Below are 20,140 nucleotides of genomic sequence, written 5' to 3' on the forward strand. Positions count from 1 at the left end.
ATACAAGTGAAGAATATGAGTGAAGCTTATGAACTGCAGCCTGAAGAAACCATCTATGTCACAAGTTTTCTCCACGTTGAACAAGATTTCTTTTCTATGTTGTTTTATTCTTGTTTTATATACAGATTGTTTTCTTGTTTATATACATTGATAAATACTGCGTCGTTTCTTTATGTGATATAATACAAACTTGAACATGATAAAAACAAGTAATAGTTTTCTACTTATTTAAGAAAATTGCTTTTGTAAACGTTTTTGTAGTGTTTTGGAAGGAGAATGGATTTTTTCCATTTTGTGCAGGAATTAAAAGGTATCTGGAATCCATAGTTTCGGTATATCAACCATAAATTCAGCTGTTGCTAATGCAAAAATAAGGGAACACAGAATTAAGGCAAGACATAACCAATTTCTACTGTTAACAGGTCACAGTACTGCATGGCGTGACTGGCTATCCATTTTCCAGCTACTCCTATTTCTCTTGACATCTCCTGGGTCTCAGAAATGCATATGTATTACCTAATATTCTGTCACGTCCTTAATGCTATTTTAATACAGGTTTTGTAGATGCATTTTAAGAGTCATTATTTTTGGTTACATGAATAATTTCAACTTCTGATACAATTCAGCTATGCAAAAGACTTTTGATAAGTTTGCTTATCTTTTCCTATTATAATGTGACCTAAAAGCAATCTGCATTTTATACCTAGTGGGAACTTTGTTTATAGTTAGGGCCACATCTACTCCCAAAGCAATTCTTGCTTGGACCAAATATCTTGGACAAATTCTCTTGGAGTGTACATTTCCATTAAAACCGACCTTTTCTCCCCAAAGTCAAAACATAAGAAATAAATTCAACAGTCTCTATCCTACTGCTCAGGCTAGCAGTGTTCCATCATCGTCTCCACTCTGTTCTCTTCCACACTTTTACTTTCCTGGTGCTTTTTAATTGAAAAAATCAATAACCTGTAGCAATAGCACTCCCCCAAGGATTTTTGATGTTTTCTTAAATAGATTTTTCCTTAGCTATTAAGGAGGCTGTGAAAAAACTTTCTTAAAAAACTGAAGTACTGGCCTTTCAATTCTGAAAGCTGACTTCAAGTTGTGAGTTACAGTTCATAATCTGTAAAATTACACTACCACGTCACAAAACAATTGACAGTTTCTGCTTAGGAGAGTCTGAGATTATTGCATCTTGAAAGATGCAGCTGAGTGAATAAACTGTGATGGATAATGAATTTCAGGGTTTTTTATTGATTGCAGTATATTCATCAATGTACTACAAAAGTCAACAAACTGATTAACTTAACAGACTTTAGACTGATTACCAATATTTGAAACTATAAATCATTGTTTAATTGTGGTTGGTTTGATGCCCTTGTGCATCTTCCTTCTTGGATGAGAGCACATGGTCTCCCATCTAGTAGCACACATGCAAATTTACAAAACCTCTGCATTTGTAGTAGACATAATTGCAAGACAGATAACTGGTATAAACTGCAGCAAAGATGCATGTAAATGACCTATCTGAACTTCCTTCAACTTGCACTGGAACTCTTGTTACTACATCTAACACTACTTGCTCCAGGCTGCTAAAAGCGTGTGGGCTGGTTAGACTGAAGGGATCTGGCACATGCCAACATTGTCCTGCAATCACACCAGCTCCAGAACTGACAGAGCTTAAGCAACTGATTTGTTGCTAACGTGAGGTTCTTATGCTTTCAACATTTCTGACAACAAAAACAGAGGGGAAAATGAACAAAAATCATCTGTGGTCGTGGACAAGACAAATTCACTAAGGAGGACAAGGAAATATGTACAGTCAGTGCAGCTGCAAGCTGCAGGATAACGCTAATTTCTTGAAGCACCAAAGACAGGATAGTAACGATTTTTGTTAAAAGTTCTATGAAAAAGTAACTCCAGCATAATAAAGTTTTTCCTTTTTCAGAAAACTGCTATGAATGCCAGCATACTCTTCCTCCAAAAACGTTAAAACAGTCCCTCACAGGCTTCTGCTCTATTGCTCATGTAGAGTGCTCCTCACTGTGAGGCAAACAATGTCTTTTGGATTTCTTCAGGGAATTTATCCTCCTTTAGCCACCATTATGGTTTCTTCCTCCCTGTACTCCAGTCTAACTGGGTAAAAGAAACCAGCCCGCGTAACTGAGCTGTTAAATAAAACAGACCAATAAGGAAAGCTGCAGCAGATATGACTTTAAAATCTATTAAGCATTTACTCCAGAATAACAAAAATCATAATACGCTTGAACTGGTTCACAACTAATGCATAAACTAGGGAGAAATATAGTTCTGATGAATTAATGGTTTGAAAGAAGTAGTTCAACCATTTCTAAAGTTAATTAAGAACTTGGGATTCATTGTTGCAAATTGTTTTGTGTGAAAATTTTCTTTAGGTTGAGCAACCGAGTAAAAACAGTCTGTCTCAGCAGGTGGAATATTCTCTTCTCAAGGCACATACACAACTCCCAAGTGCAGTTAACCATGTTCATGAAGAGGAGAAGACTTGCAGTGAATTTACAGTAACTCTGGGAATCCTCCTGTACTGCTTTTTAGTTAATTACTAAACAAAATTGATTATACATCACATTACAAACATATTCAGAATTAACTTTGTCAACAGGAACATGAAAAGCATTGACAAGAGGATGACAATTGTAGTGTTAAAACTTTAGATGGGATCCCAATCCTTCCATTCTTGTTTAATCAGCACAATGGAGCTACAGAAATCGTGCTTATAACCATGGTTGTGTGTAGATCTATTTTACTTATTCTTTCCCCTTTTTTCATGATCATAATTAATGAAAAGAAAGATGCAAAGTTGAGGGAGGAAGGAAAGTCCTAAAACTGATTGTAAATACTCTGGCTCTGTACCTGCAAAAACTGTACAGAGAGGCATATTATATTACATCCTATGTTACATCCTATATTACCTACCAATCATGAGATGCAAACATTAGTGTTGAAGACATGGGTTTTGGCCCTTGCAAGACAGAAACAGTAAATACATACCCCAATGACAGAGCTAGCTGCCAGATAGCAGTGTCTTCTGATGTTCCCTAGAAGCCACATTTTAAGCTAAGTTAGACAATCTACTGCTAACATTTGTACAGATCAACTATTCAGACTTCCAACCAATTTTCAGTTTTAATAAAAAGGATCTGTTATACCTGAGAACATAAGCATCTCTCAGTAAATAACATACAACAATAATAACGCTGTATCACAAAGTCCTTTCGTCAGACTGTTTACAAGAACGAGATGACGCACAATGAGCGTGTCTCTCTTGGAGCCTGTTATAGACGGCTCCCCAAAGGGAGAAAGTTAACATAATGTTTGGGACTTCAACAAAGCTGTATGTGATTAAAAGAATACTAAGATTGTAAGGAGATTATTATGCCAAAAAAGTTGTGGCATGAGAGAAATGAACTTAATAGTTTTATCCCTTTTTTCTCTATAGCGTCCTGTATCCCAAGCATTTAAACACCACTCTTTCCCTTGCCTTTGCGAAGTCTGGGAAAACATCTCATCTACAATGGCACGATGACCTGTGTTTTCTAGCTTGTGATTATGAACCATTACAGCTGGTCAGGTTCTCAGCCCAGGTGGTGCAGTGGGACTGTAGCCCGCTGTTTGCAAAACTCTCTTCTCCCTTCACATATGTAGGAGAAGCTTTCCAGCAGCCAGCCTATACCTACAAATCTACTCTTTATTTCTGAAATTATCTATTCATGTATTCAGGAATAGCATGTGCCAGGGCTCATCGGGGACTTTGCAACTCTACATAAATCCTTCAACACTACCCATATCATCTGGTCACCATCCTGGTTCTACCAGATAGATACACATGACAGGAAAAAAGAACAGAGCATTCAAAGGTACCTCAGTGGTAGTGAGTTTAATAATCTGCCATAACTTCATCATATACTCCCTGCAGTGCATTGATCAACCTCCATCCTAAAACTACAATGATATCCAGGCTACTACTCCAGAAAGTTGTTTTATATTGAAAACTTTGAGGCTTCTTTTCAGTTTACAATTATTTATGATGAGTATACATCTATTTGTTCTCTGTGCCACCATACTCCTTCATTTTAAATAGGTCTCTTATTTCTCATTATGCTTTCTCTGATGTATTTATAAGCAGCAGTCATATACCCTTTTCAGTCTTCTGAACTGAAGACTAAAACGAGACAGACTCTCCAACACTTTCTATGGAACACAGATTATTAATTACTCATATTAGGTAATGGATGCAGTTTGAGTCCGTAGTCATCAGGAGGACATTTTAACCAGGTGAGATAATAGTGGTGTATTCTCATGCTATATTCAAATGAAGTGACAACAGTGTCTCATGAAGTGGTTTTAATGTTTCTGATTTTCTGACAGAAATGTCTTAATACATCCTCTCATCCCATTTATCTTTTGCACATCTGCATCACTTTGTGACTTGGTTATCCTTTGACCAAGTAGTATATACTGAAACTTTTCTTCCTCATTTGTTTCTTAAATTTTGTTATTAGTTCCCAAATGCCTGACCTTGTATTTAGTACTGCTGAGCTTCAATCCAACTCTGTTATGCCACTCTTTAAAGTTATTCAATTCATTCTTTAGATCTAGATCTTTATCTGTATTGAGTCTATCTTCTAACTAGTTTTTTCAGTGTGTTCCATCTTTTTTACTCCAAAGTCATGCACAAAAGCATTAAACAAAATTTGTTCCCAACGTTGACTAATTCTTTGAGAGCTCCATTAGTGCTCCACTAGTGAATGTCTTCAGCCCAGCACTTACCTGCTCAACATAACTGCTTACTATTTCCCTTTTAACCACCTCTGTGTATCTGTATTATAGTTTTTCTGCCTCTCCCTGCTTTTTCCCATTAAAGGCATTAGACACATGTGACAACAAACGTTGACGGAGGCTGTGTAGAGATCTAGCTCACCTACACCAGGTACAAAGAAAGTCACCAGTGTAGTGTTGCAGGAACTGCTGCTGGTAAAACTTATGACAATTTTTAGCCTTTTTTATATCTACCCAAAGAATCTGCTTCCCCCACATTTGTCCTAAAGCCTTGACTAGTCTAATTGAACTTAATAGGTCTTCAGTTCCTTCGATAAATTTTTTCCTCTTCCTAAACATTTGACATTTGCTATTTCATCATCACACGGCACAGCTCCCATTTTGATAGATTTTGCGACCAGACTTGAAATTTCATGAGCCAGTTCTCCTTCTAGACTTCTTTCATCAAGATTAACCAGAGCATCTTGACTTGAGGGCTTTGATTTCTGCATTATGCTGCCACTTTGACTGTAATAATGTCTATTTTCATACATTTGCTTCTATTCGTATTCTACCTTCATCCTCAAATACTCATCCTAACTGAAAAATGAAAAATATTCATTCAGGATTGCCCCAACTGCTTCATATATTATCTCTGTCCCACCGTCAGCTTTGCTTCTTCCTGTATAGTACTCCTCTTCTTTATACAGCAAGAACAATTGATTGCTTTCAGTATTAACATTAATTCTTAACTCACAACGATTCCTGGAAGTGTTCACTTCAAGCGTGACTTCCTGCCTGCTGTGATATAGTTTGTTGCTTACACCCCATTCCTTTTAGGCATTCTTTTTAGTAAATTTCTCCAGAAAACTATGTTCTTTCTTTGGGAAAATATCAGATTCCTCATACTTTCTCCCTTTCAGGCTTCCTCTGCCTTTACATTCTTAGTTGCTTTAGTTTATCAATACTTGTTCCTTGAAATTTAATAGCCTTATTTACAGAATAACTTTAATTTACTCTGTCTTTTGAATTAAACTGAGTCAATTATATCAGGACCATCAAGAGTAAAATGCTTACTAAATAAAAAAAATTGTTTATACCATGGTTTTCATGGTGTTAAAAGTTCATTAAAAATGCAAACACAAATTATTTTAAATTTTAGAGCAAGTTTATCCTATTTTGGCATTTTTGTAAGACAATACAACTGCTCTAGGCTGAAAGCCTCTGCATTTGGCTTTCATCATGGTATTCTCTGAAATGAATCCCTCTAAAATCAATGATGACTGAATCAATGAATGAAAGTCAGGATGACTAATTACTAAGAAAACTGCTATTCAAAGGGATCACAACTCAATCCCATAATTAACAAAACTAATTTGTTTCTATCTGTTAGAAATTAAGACTATGGGTTTTCTTCTTACTAAAATCAACAGATAACCTGAGGTTAATTTTTGACTGCATTGTATGCTTTACAGGAAGTTTACTGATTAAACACATTTGTTACTTTCCAGTTCTGAAAGTACTAAGAGTTGGTTTACATATGCAAGCAGATGAGGTAGAATACTTCTACTGTAATAACAGTGCATAATACAGGCAAAATATTTTAGGAGTAAGATTCAGCGGAGACTCAAATTTTCAATTCAATCTCAGCAGTAATTCTTTGCATGCACCTGAGGTTGGTAGAGACACAAAATTGCTATTATCTAATAACGTGAGTGAAATAACTAGGTGATCTCTGTCAGTCAAATTTCAGCAACCCCAAATGATACCCTGCCTTGGTAGTCTTACTGCAACAGGCCAAAATTGTATTGGTTTTAGGAACTGGAAACAGACAGCTCCCGATTTTAAGAAATGATCACCCATCATTAGTGCCGTTGAAAACACCAGCAGAGAAAACATGTCTGGATGTTGAACGAAATATTTCCGTAGCAAGCAGAAATAAAACAATAACATAGTTTAACAACAGCAAAGAACAGAGAACCTGCAGAGTTGCTGTAATGTTTCCAGGCTCACGTCAGGTTTAGAATGGAATGAAGGGATTTTTAGGACAAAATGTATCCCAGTGAAAAAAGAAGTTTCCTCATTTGGCCACATGGAACACTATTTAGAATCTAAAGAAACTGAGTAAATTAGGAAGCTGTCACATGGTGCATAAATTAAAGACAGCCTTATAAGTCTTAAATGTTAAAGTCTGTGACATGTTTTATAAAGCAAGGGCCCTGTATAATAAATCTTAAGTTATAAAACTACAAAAATAATTCTTTATAAATTAAGGTAACCATTCCACATCTTAAAACAGTTCTGAAGCAAAGACTCTTAAGGTAGCCTGGTCCTTGACATCTGCAAATAAGATGACTGTTGTTTTGGGCTTGTTGTTGTTGTTAGGTTTTTTTTTTGTTTTCCCTGGCAAAGAGAGATTTTGTGTGCAAAGGTGTTAAAATGAGCAATCTGGGATTCTGCATTAGTTCACGGTAAATTCAGTGTGCCTTATTCTGTAATTTCCCTATGGAAAACAGGGAGTCTAGAGAGTCGTTCAGCTTTTATTTCAAGAGATGTTCCTAAACAGAAGAAATATTTTCAGTCTTTACTTTATTCACACATTTTTAAGCTTAGGTAATGTCATGGTATAGCACCTATAAGATTTCAAACTTGGATATTGCCATCATGTTATTAAAGGTAAGGGAATGTTGCTGTGTTTTTTCTGAACTTCACCTTTTGACTAAATGGAGATAAAATTCCCTCCAGAGCTTCTGTGAAAAGCACTCTAGGCATGAGTTCCATAGTTCATCTATGTTCAGTAAAATTATTAAGCATATTTTGAAAATCTCTGTGTAATAAGGAATAAGATCTAAGAAATGGATCTGACATGACAGTTGGTGTTTATTTTTCATGCCAAATTAAAGGTTTAAGTAAGGTAAAAGTAGGTAGGACCCAAATATCCCCTCCTGGCTCATAGTCTGCACTTTGGTAGGTTAAGCTAATCATTCATTCAAAAGAGAAGGAACATGTAAGCTAACTGGGGGACTACAATGAAAATGCACCAACTACTACAGAAGCTAGATCATAACCTCATGCAATCCCAGACTTTCGTTTTAGTGATTTTAAAAAATTATCCTTTCAATAAATAAGTCTTCCCCTCCAGATTATCTAGCTAAAAAAATTCTGAACTAATTTTTCTCAGCCGTTTTTCTCTCTCTGTGTGCTCTGGACCAGACATTACCACTGCCATTCCACCAACGCTATTGCTTATACCAGACATGAGTTTGGTTTCTAGTCCTGTAATGAAGCATCTGCACTGTTTTTCATCCAAAAAGGCTATAAGCAGAATTCTAATCCAAATGCCATCCAGTAATGAGTGACTTTCCTCTTTTCTTCCTCTTGGAAACAACCATCCAAACTTTTTAAAGACTAGTTTTCAAAGGCCACCATGTGTTCATAAATAAGTCATTATTCCTTTCGAGTATTATTTGTTTAAACAAACAGTGAGAAAGGCTGGAAGTTTGCAACCATGTCTTTCTGCAGCAAATGAGTCATTAACTTCATGAACATTGATAAAGGAAGTCTAGTTTTTAATGGTATCTCAAACTACAGTTGATTCAATCACTGGTCTGTGTCTACAGCTTGGATAGTGTCTTTAAATGCTTCCTCTAGGACTTTTACAAAATGCAGATGAAGTCGGTGAGCATTGTTATTGCCTTTTATGTCTGCAGCTAAGAAAATGCTTGGACATCTGCTTAATGAGTCGGCTGAGGCTCTGTTGGTACCGTACCATTCAGCATCTCTCCTAGTCGCAGCGCGCAATAATCCTGCACACGTACCACCAGTTCAACGACAGCCCTCGGCAGCCTGCCAAATCGCCCATCAGACGGCCATTTGCTTACCTATGTTGCTTGATGGGCTGGGTTCCTCTGTCGGGAGACAAGGCCTCTGGGAAAGACTGAGGGCCTGAAAAACTAGACTCCATAACTTTGTCCAGAATAGGCCCAGGATGCCTATCTGTTTTTGAATACTGTGGCACAGAGAATAAAATTAATTAATACACAAAAGGCAAAGTACATTGTTGATGCTATTCAATCAGAATTCATATCGGAGCAGGGTAAGAAGTGCTCTAATGCATTTTTAAATTAAAAATAGGCATTGCAAGTAATACATTCATTCACTATTGTTTACATAGCGGAAAGCACCGGTACTCATTATTCCCATTACCTTCTCCACATCAAAATGCTTGTATCTGCATTAGTAGCAAAATTACTGACTGATCTGCTCATAATGATAGGGAACACTGATCCCTTTCACTAAAACCTGTTTTTGTGGCTGTCCATGCAGAGACTGAGATCATGAAACACATCTCAGAGGACGGTCAGAACCTTCTTGGGTCCTTTGGAGATTTCAGTCAAACACTGCTTTTATCAGCATGCATAACTATGAAAACCAAACTGAAACGGCATTTGTATCATCAGATAAGTAAGAAAAATATTTGAACCCTATCCATAGAGCCAGATATCCCTTCTGAACAAGTCTGAAACTTTTGACCTAGGAGTATCTGTGCTAGTAAGAACCACATAAACATAATTCTTCTTGTGACAGTTGCAGGCGTAGGGCAGTCTCTGGGCACATAGTGAGACGCAAAGGTCTGTAAAGCAGACACCACACATGAACAAGAACAGACTTTCTTCTTCTTGCTTTGTGATTCAACTGGATATTCAGAAAAAATTGTGCCTCTGATCCTGAATGGAGCCAGAAAGGCAAAGTATAAAAAAAGCTGCATTTTGGCTTGGAAGAAGAATCAATGTTGTTAGTGGTTACTGGACAATATCTCAGACCTATGAGACGTTAACCCACATTTCCACACAGGTATGAAAAATACTGCACTTTGCAGATTTTTTACATTGCATCACAATGACCTGCACTAAACATTGGTCCACTTTTCTTTAATCCAATTCTTTCTGTATTGAGTTTGTATTTTTAATACTAGATACCTAGATATCCTTGTTATCTTTACAACAAACTGGTATTGTGGAAGGCCAATGGCATCCTGGCCTGTATCAGAAACAGTGTGGCCAGCTGGAGCCGGGAAGTGAGTGTCCGTCCCCCTGTACTGGGCACTGGTGAGGCCGCACCTCGAGTCCTGTGTTCAGTTTTGGGCCCCTCACTACAGGAAAGACACTGAGGTGCTGGAGCGTGTCCAGAGAAGGGCAACCAAGTTGGTGAGGGGCCTGGAGCACAAGTCTTATGAGGAGCAGCTGAGGGAGCTGGGGCTGTTTAGTTTAGAAAAGAGGAGGCTGAGGGGAGACCTTATCGCTCTCTACAACTACCTGAAGGGGGGTTGTAGTGAGGTGGGTGCTGGTCTCTTCTGTCAGGTGGCTGGAGATAGGACGAGAGGAAATGGCCTCAAGTTGTGGCAGGGGAGGTTTAAGTTGGATATTAGGAAAAATTTCTTTACTGAAAGGGTCATCAGGTATTGGAACAGGCTGCCCAGGGCTGAGTCACCATCCCTGGAGGTATTCAAAAAGCGTGTAGACAAGGCACTTCAGGACATGGTTTAGTGGGCATGGTTGATGGTTGGACTTGATGATCTTGAAGGTCTTTTCCAACCTAAATGATTCTATCATTCTATTACATGACTAAATATTTTATCAAGAAAATACAAATTAAAATAGTAATAATATAAAAAAATCAGTGGTAAAAAATGCCATGCTATGATACAATAGCAAAAATTCATGGAGAAGATTGCAAGATTTCTTTCAAAGTACAGTTCTTCAGAATTATTTTGTTGACTAAGAAAAGACCAATAACTCCTTAAAAATACAGAATTATTTTCTGATTCTCACTTATTCTTATCTACATTTCCTCAGACTTCAGCAAAATCCAAAAGGAAAGTTATACAAGGTTACTCTTTAAAAAATGGGTTACATGCAATTTTAGTCCATCTACTCAGACTTCTTATGACCGATTTCTATAGATAAAATAACAGATCTTCAAATTTTTCTCCAATACTCTTCTCCCTCTTTCTCTTGTCCAAAATACCCCCATAAACAGGGCCAAGATCACTGCACATGTGCTTCTGAAGGCAAAGCTATGAGTGACAATATGCAAAACATTGCCACATGCATGAAGTAAATACAACTGAAATAATAAGAAACACATTCCACTCTTATTTCTTTCAGTTACCATGATCTTAGTTGTCACTTGTAAATGTTGTAGATAAAATATTCAGGCAGAAGTACAATTTTTAAGGTACTTATGCCTGTGAAGGTTTTAAACTTTAATAGTTATCCTGCCAGCTGCAGAAATGAAACTGTCTTTGATTTCTGACCTGAATAAATCAATTTGAGCTATGTAAAGAATGGGTTGTTAGTGCCAGGAAGCTATTTCTGTCCCTTTTGTGTTTGTTCATGATACTAAATTGACGGTCCGAATGGCTTATAAGACCATGAATATGAAGGGAATCATGAAGGGTAATTAGAGATAAGCTGTGCCTTTTGCTGCATCCATGGTTAAGGTGGATGTGGGCTGGAGCAATGGTATACAGAGTCTTTCCTCATCACAACAGAGAAAAACCAGGACTCCCAGAAGCTGCTCTGATGCTGCCTAGCAAACTATACCGAAGGTCCAACATCCAGCACCACCCAGACGCAGCCTGCAAAGGACTTTTTTCCCCTCTAACCGAACATTTATTTTACACCATTTTCAGATATACCATACCATAACAGCCATAACATTAATTACAACAAAAATGTGAATCACGATTTAAATTGAGGGTGTGAATATACAGAGAATTTGAACAATGTAATTGAACTGATTTGGATGTATCACATTGTTCTTACATTTTAATAGGTCTAAACACCGTTGGGTTTATTCTCCTTTAGCTTAACCATAAGTGCGACAGCCTTTCTCTGAGATCATCTCTGGAGGAAAATATCTACAGATTTCTGCGGGGAGTTTACAGCAGTATCCGTTGGTGCCCCCAGAAGTATGTTATAGGATTACTCCCCATCAGTATCCCAGCAGAGCCCATCCCGCTGCTTCCACAGCCCAGTTCTCACCTGGGCTGAGCTCTGCAGAGCCCTCTGAGTGTTGTGAGCTGCTGAATACTCAGCCATGATGGAGAATAAGCTGTGAAATACTTTCAAAGGACTGTTCCAGTAGGTTGAAAACATCACTGAAAGCTTATCAGTATTTGGTTTTTTATGGTTTTATTGTCTTGCTTAATTATTTGTGCTTGTTTGAGCAATTACTGAGAAACGCTGATGCATATGGCTAAATAAATTAAAGAATAATGATAGCATTTAAAAATAAACCATTTTGCAAATTTTCAATTTTTCACGGTTTCATGAAGAAAATCATCTGCTATGTACAATTACTCAGCTCTTTGACAATAAAAATCCACATGCTGCTAGTTAATGCTAAGCTAATCTGCAAAAGGCAGCCTGGGCCAGGAGACAAGAAATCAGCCTCTGCCACTGACCTACTGTATGATTGTGAGCATGTAATTCCCCTGCTCTATGCCTTGTATCCTTTATTGTAAAATGTAGGATCCATGGATAACAAATGCCACTCAAGTGCTACAGAACAGTTTGACACTCTTGTCCTAGTATTATGCAAAACAAAGCACCCATCCCTCCCCCCAGCTTTTCTTAGCTCTTCCTCCTCAATGATTTTCCCAAAATAGTAATAATAAAAAGTCCAGAAATGCATGTGGCATTGGAAGAGAGGTGATGTGGGGATCCCATTTCAAAAAGGACTGAGAAGGCAGAGGGGTCAGCTTTAAATTAGATTCAGAGTGGGTGCCTCGAGGAGGTAAAGAGCCAGTGATTTTTCTGGACGGGCTGACCTTGCACAAAAGCCCATCAGGTGGTATATTTAACTTCCTTACAGCTGCTCCCATATGCTTTATATGTTTTGTTACCAACCCTAGCTCTAGACAGAGGCCAGTAAATTCAAGTTTGTCTATTCTGGCAGTTCTTCCTAAGTAGACATGCGAGATAGAAATGGGAAATGTGCTCTTGATCTTAGCTGATAAATCACATCGCAACTCAGGTAAAACTACACAGTAATCTTTTAAAAGATTTAAGTGTATCTGTTGCTCAACATATATTAATTGCATTTCTATCACAGTGACTAAAAAGAATTTATTTCCTACTACTATCAACAAAAGGCAACAAGACACAAAAAAGAGCATTTTCCTCCCCTCATTATAAGACTATCAGAAACCTGGAGCTAGTGATTGCAAGCTATTAGGAACGAGTGTAGTGAAAAGTGAAACCACACACTACAGCATGAAAAGCATATTAACCACCTTAGAGGGAAAGTGATAGGGAATTAATAGATCCACTTTGTGCCGTGGGAGAAGGTATTAAAATCCACAAAGGTGAAAAAGGCCACTTTAAACAACCATGACAACTCTTAGAATCACTAAAGGAATGGCAAGGTTTCAGCTGCTTTTTTTTTTGTTATTGCATGACATATTTGCCAAGTTATGAGAATTTAAAGAAACCCTCTAGTTGAGGTGGAAAAAGGAGGTAGTAATTAGGATCACTATTAAGACTCATGAAGGCTGGTGAACTACAGAAAACCAGAAGGAGGGCCGCAACACCTCCTCTCACCCCTTGCATGGTGTATGAGGACACACAGAGCACTTGTCTTTCTATGAGGGGCAGCTGAGAATGACAATTTACTTCCTTTTGCCTATGAGGACACAGAACCATTTGCTGCAGTCCTGTGGAGCGCATTTGTTAAATATCTTTTGAAGATAATATTACCTCTTTGGGAAGGGGTACATAATACTAGGAAGTCCTAAGTTTCATGCATTAGGTGAAATAAATCTGAATCTCCTGTGTACCTCAAAGATCCTGCATTAAAAACTCACACATCTATCTTTTCCTGACTGAAGAATTATAGCAAGATTACCAGTGCATTAGTATCCAAATCCAAGACACTAGAAAACCTAGCAAGAAATTAAGTGTGTTGCTGCCAGAATATTTGGGAAAAGCAGTGGACTTGAAGGAGATTCAGAAGAGACACTAGGAGCTGTGTTCAAGCAGTTATTTATGAATCCTCCTTACAGTATACAGTATTTTTCATCTAATTTGCATCCCTAACAAAATAATGGAATCGATACTGAGAGAAATAGACTTGGCGCAGGTGAACACAATTACCAGCTATGAGCAGCAGGAGTTCAGAGAGAATACAGCTGTCCTGACAAAATCTAACCCTTTTTTTTACTTTACAGAATAACAACTGAGCAGAGGAAGGAAGCGGAGGAGGTGTAACGCATTTGAGTGCGGGAAGGAAAAGCATATGTCACCTCAAAATATTGTCTATGCAAACAAAAAGCTTTATTCGCTGCAATATAGCAAATGACAGGGAGGCATCCATGTTTTAACTTAGATGCCTAACTCTCCTTGCATCCTTCCTCAACCTCGGGGCTTGCCAAGGGAGGTGCTGGATGTGGCCATTCTTCCTTGCTTGTGTTTACCCTGCTGATCACAGAGGGCAAACCCCAAAGAGAGTAACTTCTTAAATGAAGGGAGTTCTAAAAAGCCTACATTTTTCAGTTGGCCAGCTCCATTTTTTTCTGAATATCCTGTTGCTTAACTTGAATATCCACATCTGAAAGAGCAATCCTGCCATATGGCTGTTTAATGAACCTGGGGGAATGTCCAATGCTTCGAATCCATTTCTTAAAACACTGCCTTTTGAAATAAGAATTGCTGCAACATAACCCACAGTCTAGGATGCACCAGGAGAATTCTGATACAAATGGAGAGTGTTTTAAAAGCAAACCATTCAGAGCTTTTAACCTTGTATATGGTTCTCATAATCACACTACTGTAAAGAAGCTTTAATTGGCACAGAGGTGGGATATCATAGGGACTGACGTCTGAAGTCCTTTTCCTTCTGCAGTAATGCAAACAGCTGCAAGTATAACGAGTTAGGCTAGAATAAAATGCAAATTTGTAATTCATTTTAATACTTGGTTCAAAACCAAAATGTGTGGTTTTTCTGTTAACAGCAATTTTGATACATTCACATGGCTTCTCTCATTTAAGAAAAGATTCAAAGTTGGCTTTGAAAACAAGTAATGAAAAATAATTCTTTTGCTTAAGTCCAGTCAAGGGTAAAAAGCGAAAAAAGGAATGATGAGGAGAAAAAGTATTTCACTGAGATTGGTCAAGATCTTTACAGCCACAAACCACTTGAAACTCTATCTGCTATACCTTGGGTCTTGGAAAATAAATAAAACCTCTTTCTAGAGCAACACAGCATTTGGAAAGATCCATGCATCCTCTACTAATTGTAGTAACCTCTGAGTCAAAATGTGATGGCTGTTTCAGAATAGACATTATTAGAATAGTCATCAAGAATAAGGAACCTTATGCAACTATTCTCAGGTCTACACTAATGTGTTCTCTAGAAGAGGAAAAAGCAGGGTGAAAAACCTGAAAACATCACCAGGTCCATTCAAAATAGGCAGGAGAAAAATATGGGAGAATCTTTTAGGGGAAGAAAGGTGACATACAAACAAGACAGTTTTCCCATGTAAGAGGAACACTTGGAGTAGGAAAAGAAACAGCTTCCAGGATTACATAAACCAAAATGCCAGACTGGAGGCCAAGTCTCCAGAAAATAACCACCTTAATTTATTTACTTTTATTTATTGGCTGTTGGAAATGAAGAGAACTAAGATTTCTCGCCAAACCCATGTGGTGAGAGCCGCAGAATGGAATTGCAGAGAGATCACATCCAGGCAGTGACCGGCAGAAAGGCAGCAGCAGAGCCGCTGGAGCGAGTGGCAGCAGGAGCACTCTCCTCCCCACACCACTGCCGGGTCCCTTTCCCACCCAGCAGATACGCCCAGGGCGGATCTCTGGTCTCTGATGGGGAGCCACTCAGCCATTCCTATGAAATACCATTTCAAAGTTCTTTTGTGTTGCTTCGCCATACCCCCTGTCCTTTCTTCCCCCCTCCAATCTGCCAAGTTTTGTAAATATTTCATGATCTGCCTTCATGCATTCCTGCACTAAAATCTTGCTAACAATAGAAACCATTCCTACCCTGCACTGTTACGCTACATCCTGTACAAGGTCATTCTGTTTTTCTTCCTTAGTATCTTTGCTCCCAAAGGGAAAATGCATTAATGGCAAGGAGGAAAAGAGCTGCCTGCAAGCAGCCACAAGAACAAGAAAATGGTGTGTTAATTACCAGCACTGATAATGCCAGTCTGAACAGCATTAAAAGCTGAAAAGCAAATCTGGATTAAAATAATGAAGAATAATAATGGTTTTCAATTTCTAATATCTGGAATCTACAAACTGCCACTTCGGCCACTATGGCTATTGTTATGGCAAAAGAAAAAGACTTAAATAAAGCTTGTTGATGTGTTTGCCAGCTGCGCAGAAGATATCAAATAGTTCACGGTGATGATGGGTTGACAAAATATCGCACTGAATTACAGTGAGAAAAAGGCAAAGAACATATTCTTAGTGATAACCAAGACCTACTTTATATGTTAGAACAAAAAAATCACAAAGGCTCTTTATAACTTTACCTTTTGTTGCCATCATTATAACCCAACAATGCTCCCAACAGCTTCTTTTTAGGGGCTAAAAGTAATATATGACTGAATGAACTGAAAGTGAAACAAAGAATTGCACAAGATTCCCTAAACTGTGATTATGTTAATTTAGTGGAGCTATCTTCCTTCTTGAAATAGCATATGTTTCCTGAAACACAAAGCATATCATGACCACAATGGTGCTCCTATAAAACAAAACTTTTAGCGAACACAAGCAATGCTTTGACAACTCCTCTATCATAGCATGGGGGCTCTGCTTACTCTCAATTGGTTAAAAGGGCTTATACTTATTTCTATGTTAATTGGATGTAAACCAGGAGTTGAGACATCCGTGGCTAAGTGGGCATGAGTGCTCACTTTTGCTAAACACCCACTATTTTGATGGAATCTGGCAAATAAGGTAGTCAGCCCTTTAAGCAAAGCTAAGATACTATTTTTTTTACAGAAGACTTAAGCATTTAGAAAGGCTTCAATACATCTTTTATGATTTCCTATTATATTGCTACCAGGAACCTTCTCAGTTGTTCTAAAGACTTTGTTCAAAATAAGACAGCACTAAATGTTTATGACTGGGGGAAAAGAATGACATGGATTGGAAAATACCTGTCATCCAGGGTTAAACAAATTGGTCGTCTTCAAGTTCCTTAATTCACATTTGCTGTATGTATTTCGTGATTGTGGGATTTTATTAACTTACATATAACTATACACAGAAAATGACTAAATAAATTTCAAATTAGTTTGAAAAACTAATCTCTTTCTGGTATCAAAAATCCCTTTAAATCAAGACCCAGGAAAATGAGACCATCTGCACACTCTTCCCTTGGGCACTAGTTTACATCTGTAAATTGAGTTCTAGATTTTGAATTTACTCTGAATTAACTGTGACAAATCTCTACATTTTTTCATGCAGGTTCATTAATTATTGGAAGACTTGAAATCACTTACGTTCAAGGACCCCCATTTCACCTACAAACCATACATATGAGCTAAGGTATTGCCGGAAACTGTAATAGTTACTTCCACTCCTGGATGCAGAGCTAGGGGGCTCAGCAAGGTCTATTACATGAACAAAATGTACCAGGATCCATTGAAATAACTTTAGGAAAAAAATCCCTGGTCAGTGTTTTCCATTAATGGGCATATAGAAAACATTTTATGAAAGAGGCGAGAATTCTTGTTCCCATTGCTCGGATGCTAATAGCAACATGGCGATGTGCTGCCATCAGCAGCAGGAACTCAGCCAGGCTATTAAGTGTTGTAGCTGGCAGAATTACTTACATTTTGCAGCTGGACTCGGCTTTGTGCCATACACTCTGACTTTGCCATCATGCTGGAAGCATTTAGGCTGTAGGTTTTCCTATTCTGTGTTTCTTTCAGCTGTTCATGAATTTGCTTTGTTTGTTTCCTGCAGAGAGAAATAAAATTCATGTAAGAAAGAGCTAGCTTGATCTTCTACTATAGCCGTGATATTTTTATAGCCATGGTTCCCTTTGTTCAAAACTTCACTGTATTAGATTAACCAGCTGAGCTAATTCACTAGTGTCTAATATTTCAATGCAGTGGTCATTTTCTGGTGAGGCTTAAGAAAGGAAAAAACCAGCTCTTCTCTTTAAAATATCTTCTGTTCTCAGATTACTATAATAGCATGCTAGTTGGTTTAGTGCAGAAATTTTTAAATCATCTATTGCATATTTAACAATAGCTTGCAAGTAGGCCTGAATATTTAAAAAGCATTTTGCTCTGATTTGGAACAAGATTTTGGCAAATACAGCAGGCATTAGCCCCTGTTAGTTATAAAAAGTGTTGAAGAATCAAAGATTTCTGCTAGCTGATTAGACCTGACCTACAACCCAGTGCCTTGTATAGACCAGCTTTTGCTTACATGCTTAAACCTGGAAAAAAACCATCAGTACAGTATCTGAGGCTGTGTTTTTGACATATTCTACTATGATTCATTATGTCAGGGCTAGGAATACCACTACATGAATCACTTGCAATATTCAGAAGATAACTACACTATTAATAAAGGCTTTCTGTTTCTGCCACACTACATTGACAAACAGTTTCAAAGTTCTGTACTTGATTGAGGATATAAGGCAGCAAACTTTATTTTAAATATTTATCTTCTGCAAACAGGTATCTTAGCTGAGCAAAAACTGTTAGCAAAACATATTTCAGGTCTTTTATCAGTCTCCATTCTTTTGATAAGCTACATTGTCTGAGACCTATCAGTTTTAAATGATCGTAAGAAATAACTCCACAATACTATTTTAATTCCTTCCTTCTTTCCTTCCTTCCTTCCTTCCTTCCTTTTTCTCCCCAGCCGATGCATCTCCAGCAGCGAACCTACAAAGGCCCTGGAAACCGCCCAGCAAGGTCAAGGACTTGCCAGCAGCAGCAGCACTTTGTTATGCCACCAGCAGCTTTTGGACAGCAATTGGTGAAGAGCCAAATTTCAGAAGGAAGTGATTTCAGAGAAATGCCAATAAGAAAGAAAGGAAATATAGTCTTTCCATACTGAAATTTGAAATTTTAGCAAAGAAGCTTCAGCAACAGTTTGAAAAATTTCTGCTGATTTTGCTGCTGAAAGCCTTGTGACATTGTCAAGGTTGACAGCATCTTGACTCAGGCCAATGAATTTCACACCAAATGAAATACAAAAGTAATTTTAACTTCTTTCAGTGGAGTCTGTATCTAGTGCAGAAAAGTGTAAGAAACCAGAGGAAAATTACTTACTTAAGCGATCAAGGGGGGAAACTGTGAGAAAGGATAGGTTCTCTCAGTATGAAAGAAAGCAGTAAGAAGTATCACAGTTCAGATATTCAACTTTAATAATATAGTTTTTAATATACTAAAATAAATATATGGGATTTCCTCTGCCTTTGAGTCCCTTAGTTCTGATCCGGCGCTGCACAATTTAAGCATTTGCTTAAATTCAACAAGCTGTAAGCACCTGCTTAGAACCAGGTATTTGTTATAGCATGTTTCCTGAAAACAGGTCATAAACTGTAATAAATCTCGGACTCTATAAGTATCTCTTATGCTTTCTATTTCCATCCTATTTTGAAACAGCATGGCAAATGAAAAGGAATGAATTTACATTGTAAGCATGTTACAAATATGAGTGGCTTGTTTTGAGTATAGCTGGGAGCTCATAATTACTAAGATTTATGAATATGGGTGGGTGAGGAAATAATTTCTCAAGCACAAAACCATTAAACTTTCAAAATTCTTCCTTAGCTAAAATAACTTCTAAAGTTAATATCAGAATAACCTGAATAGATATATAATCTGAAGGATTATACTGTGAAATTAAATTACTTAGTTGATTCTGAAGCATCTCTTTTAAAAACATTTTTTGATATCTACTTATTTTTGAAATCAATGAAATTGAATAATGTCATTTGTAAAATGGCAAAATGAACTCTTCGGCTTCTCATTAATTTCCAGGGGAAATTCACAAAACCAACTCTGGAGTTTGTATGAATAATTATTTTCTGACCAGCTAAATTAGATACACTAAGGAAATAAGCATATGGATCTGTATGTCCTACTGGAAAGCCAGCCACTTGCATGTTGGTCTCCATAATGGTTATGGAACATCCAGTCTTTTTTGATGACTGTTTTTGAGTGGAGGCTTCATGTAAAGTCTAAACAATGACAGCAAAACATGATCACAGCATCAGAACTTGGGAATCTCTCCTGTACATACAATGTTCCTGGAATTTAATCAGGAACATAACAAAACAAATTACAAATTTTTGG

General features: G+C 37.6%; 1 protein-coding gene across 2 annotated transcripts in view; it reads right to left on the reverse strand.

Annotated features, from left to right (window-relative positions):
- Positions 1 to 20,140, reverse strand: part of NRG3 (neuregulin 3) — a 436,764-nt gene that overhangs the window by 17,871 nt on the left and 398,753 nt on the right. For both annotated transcript variants that reach the window (XM_069796150.1, XM_069796149.1), the window contains exons 6-7: positions 17,654 to 17,780; positions 8,676 to 8,803 (exon numbers count right to left, since the gene is read on the reverse strand). In XM_069796150.1, the coding sequence (XP_069652251.1) occupies positions 8,676 to 8,803; positions 17,654 to 17,780 (255 nt within the window). The remainder of the gene's footprint in view (positions 1 to 8,675; positions 8,804 to 17,653; positions 17,781 to 20,140) is intronic.

The sequence above is a fragment of the Haliaeetus albicilla genome, chromosome 11 (genome assembly GCF_947461875.1).
Source record: "Haliaeetus albicilla chromosome 11, bHalAlb1.1, whole genome shotgun sequence".
Lineage (NCBI taxonomy): Eukaryota > Metazoa > Chordata > Aves > Accipitriformes > Accipitridae > Haliaeetus > Haliaeetus albicilla.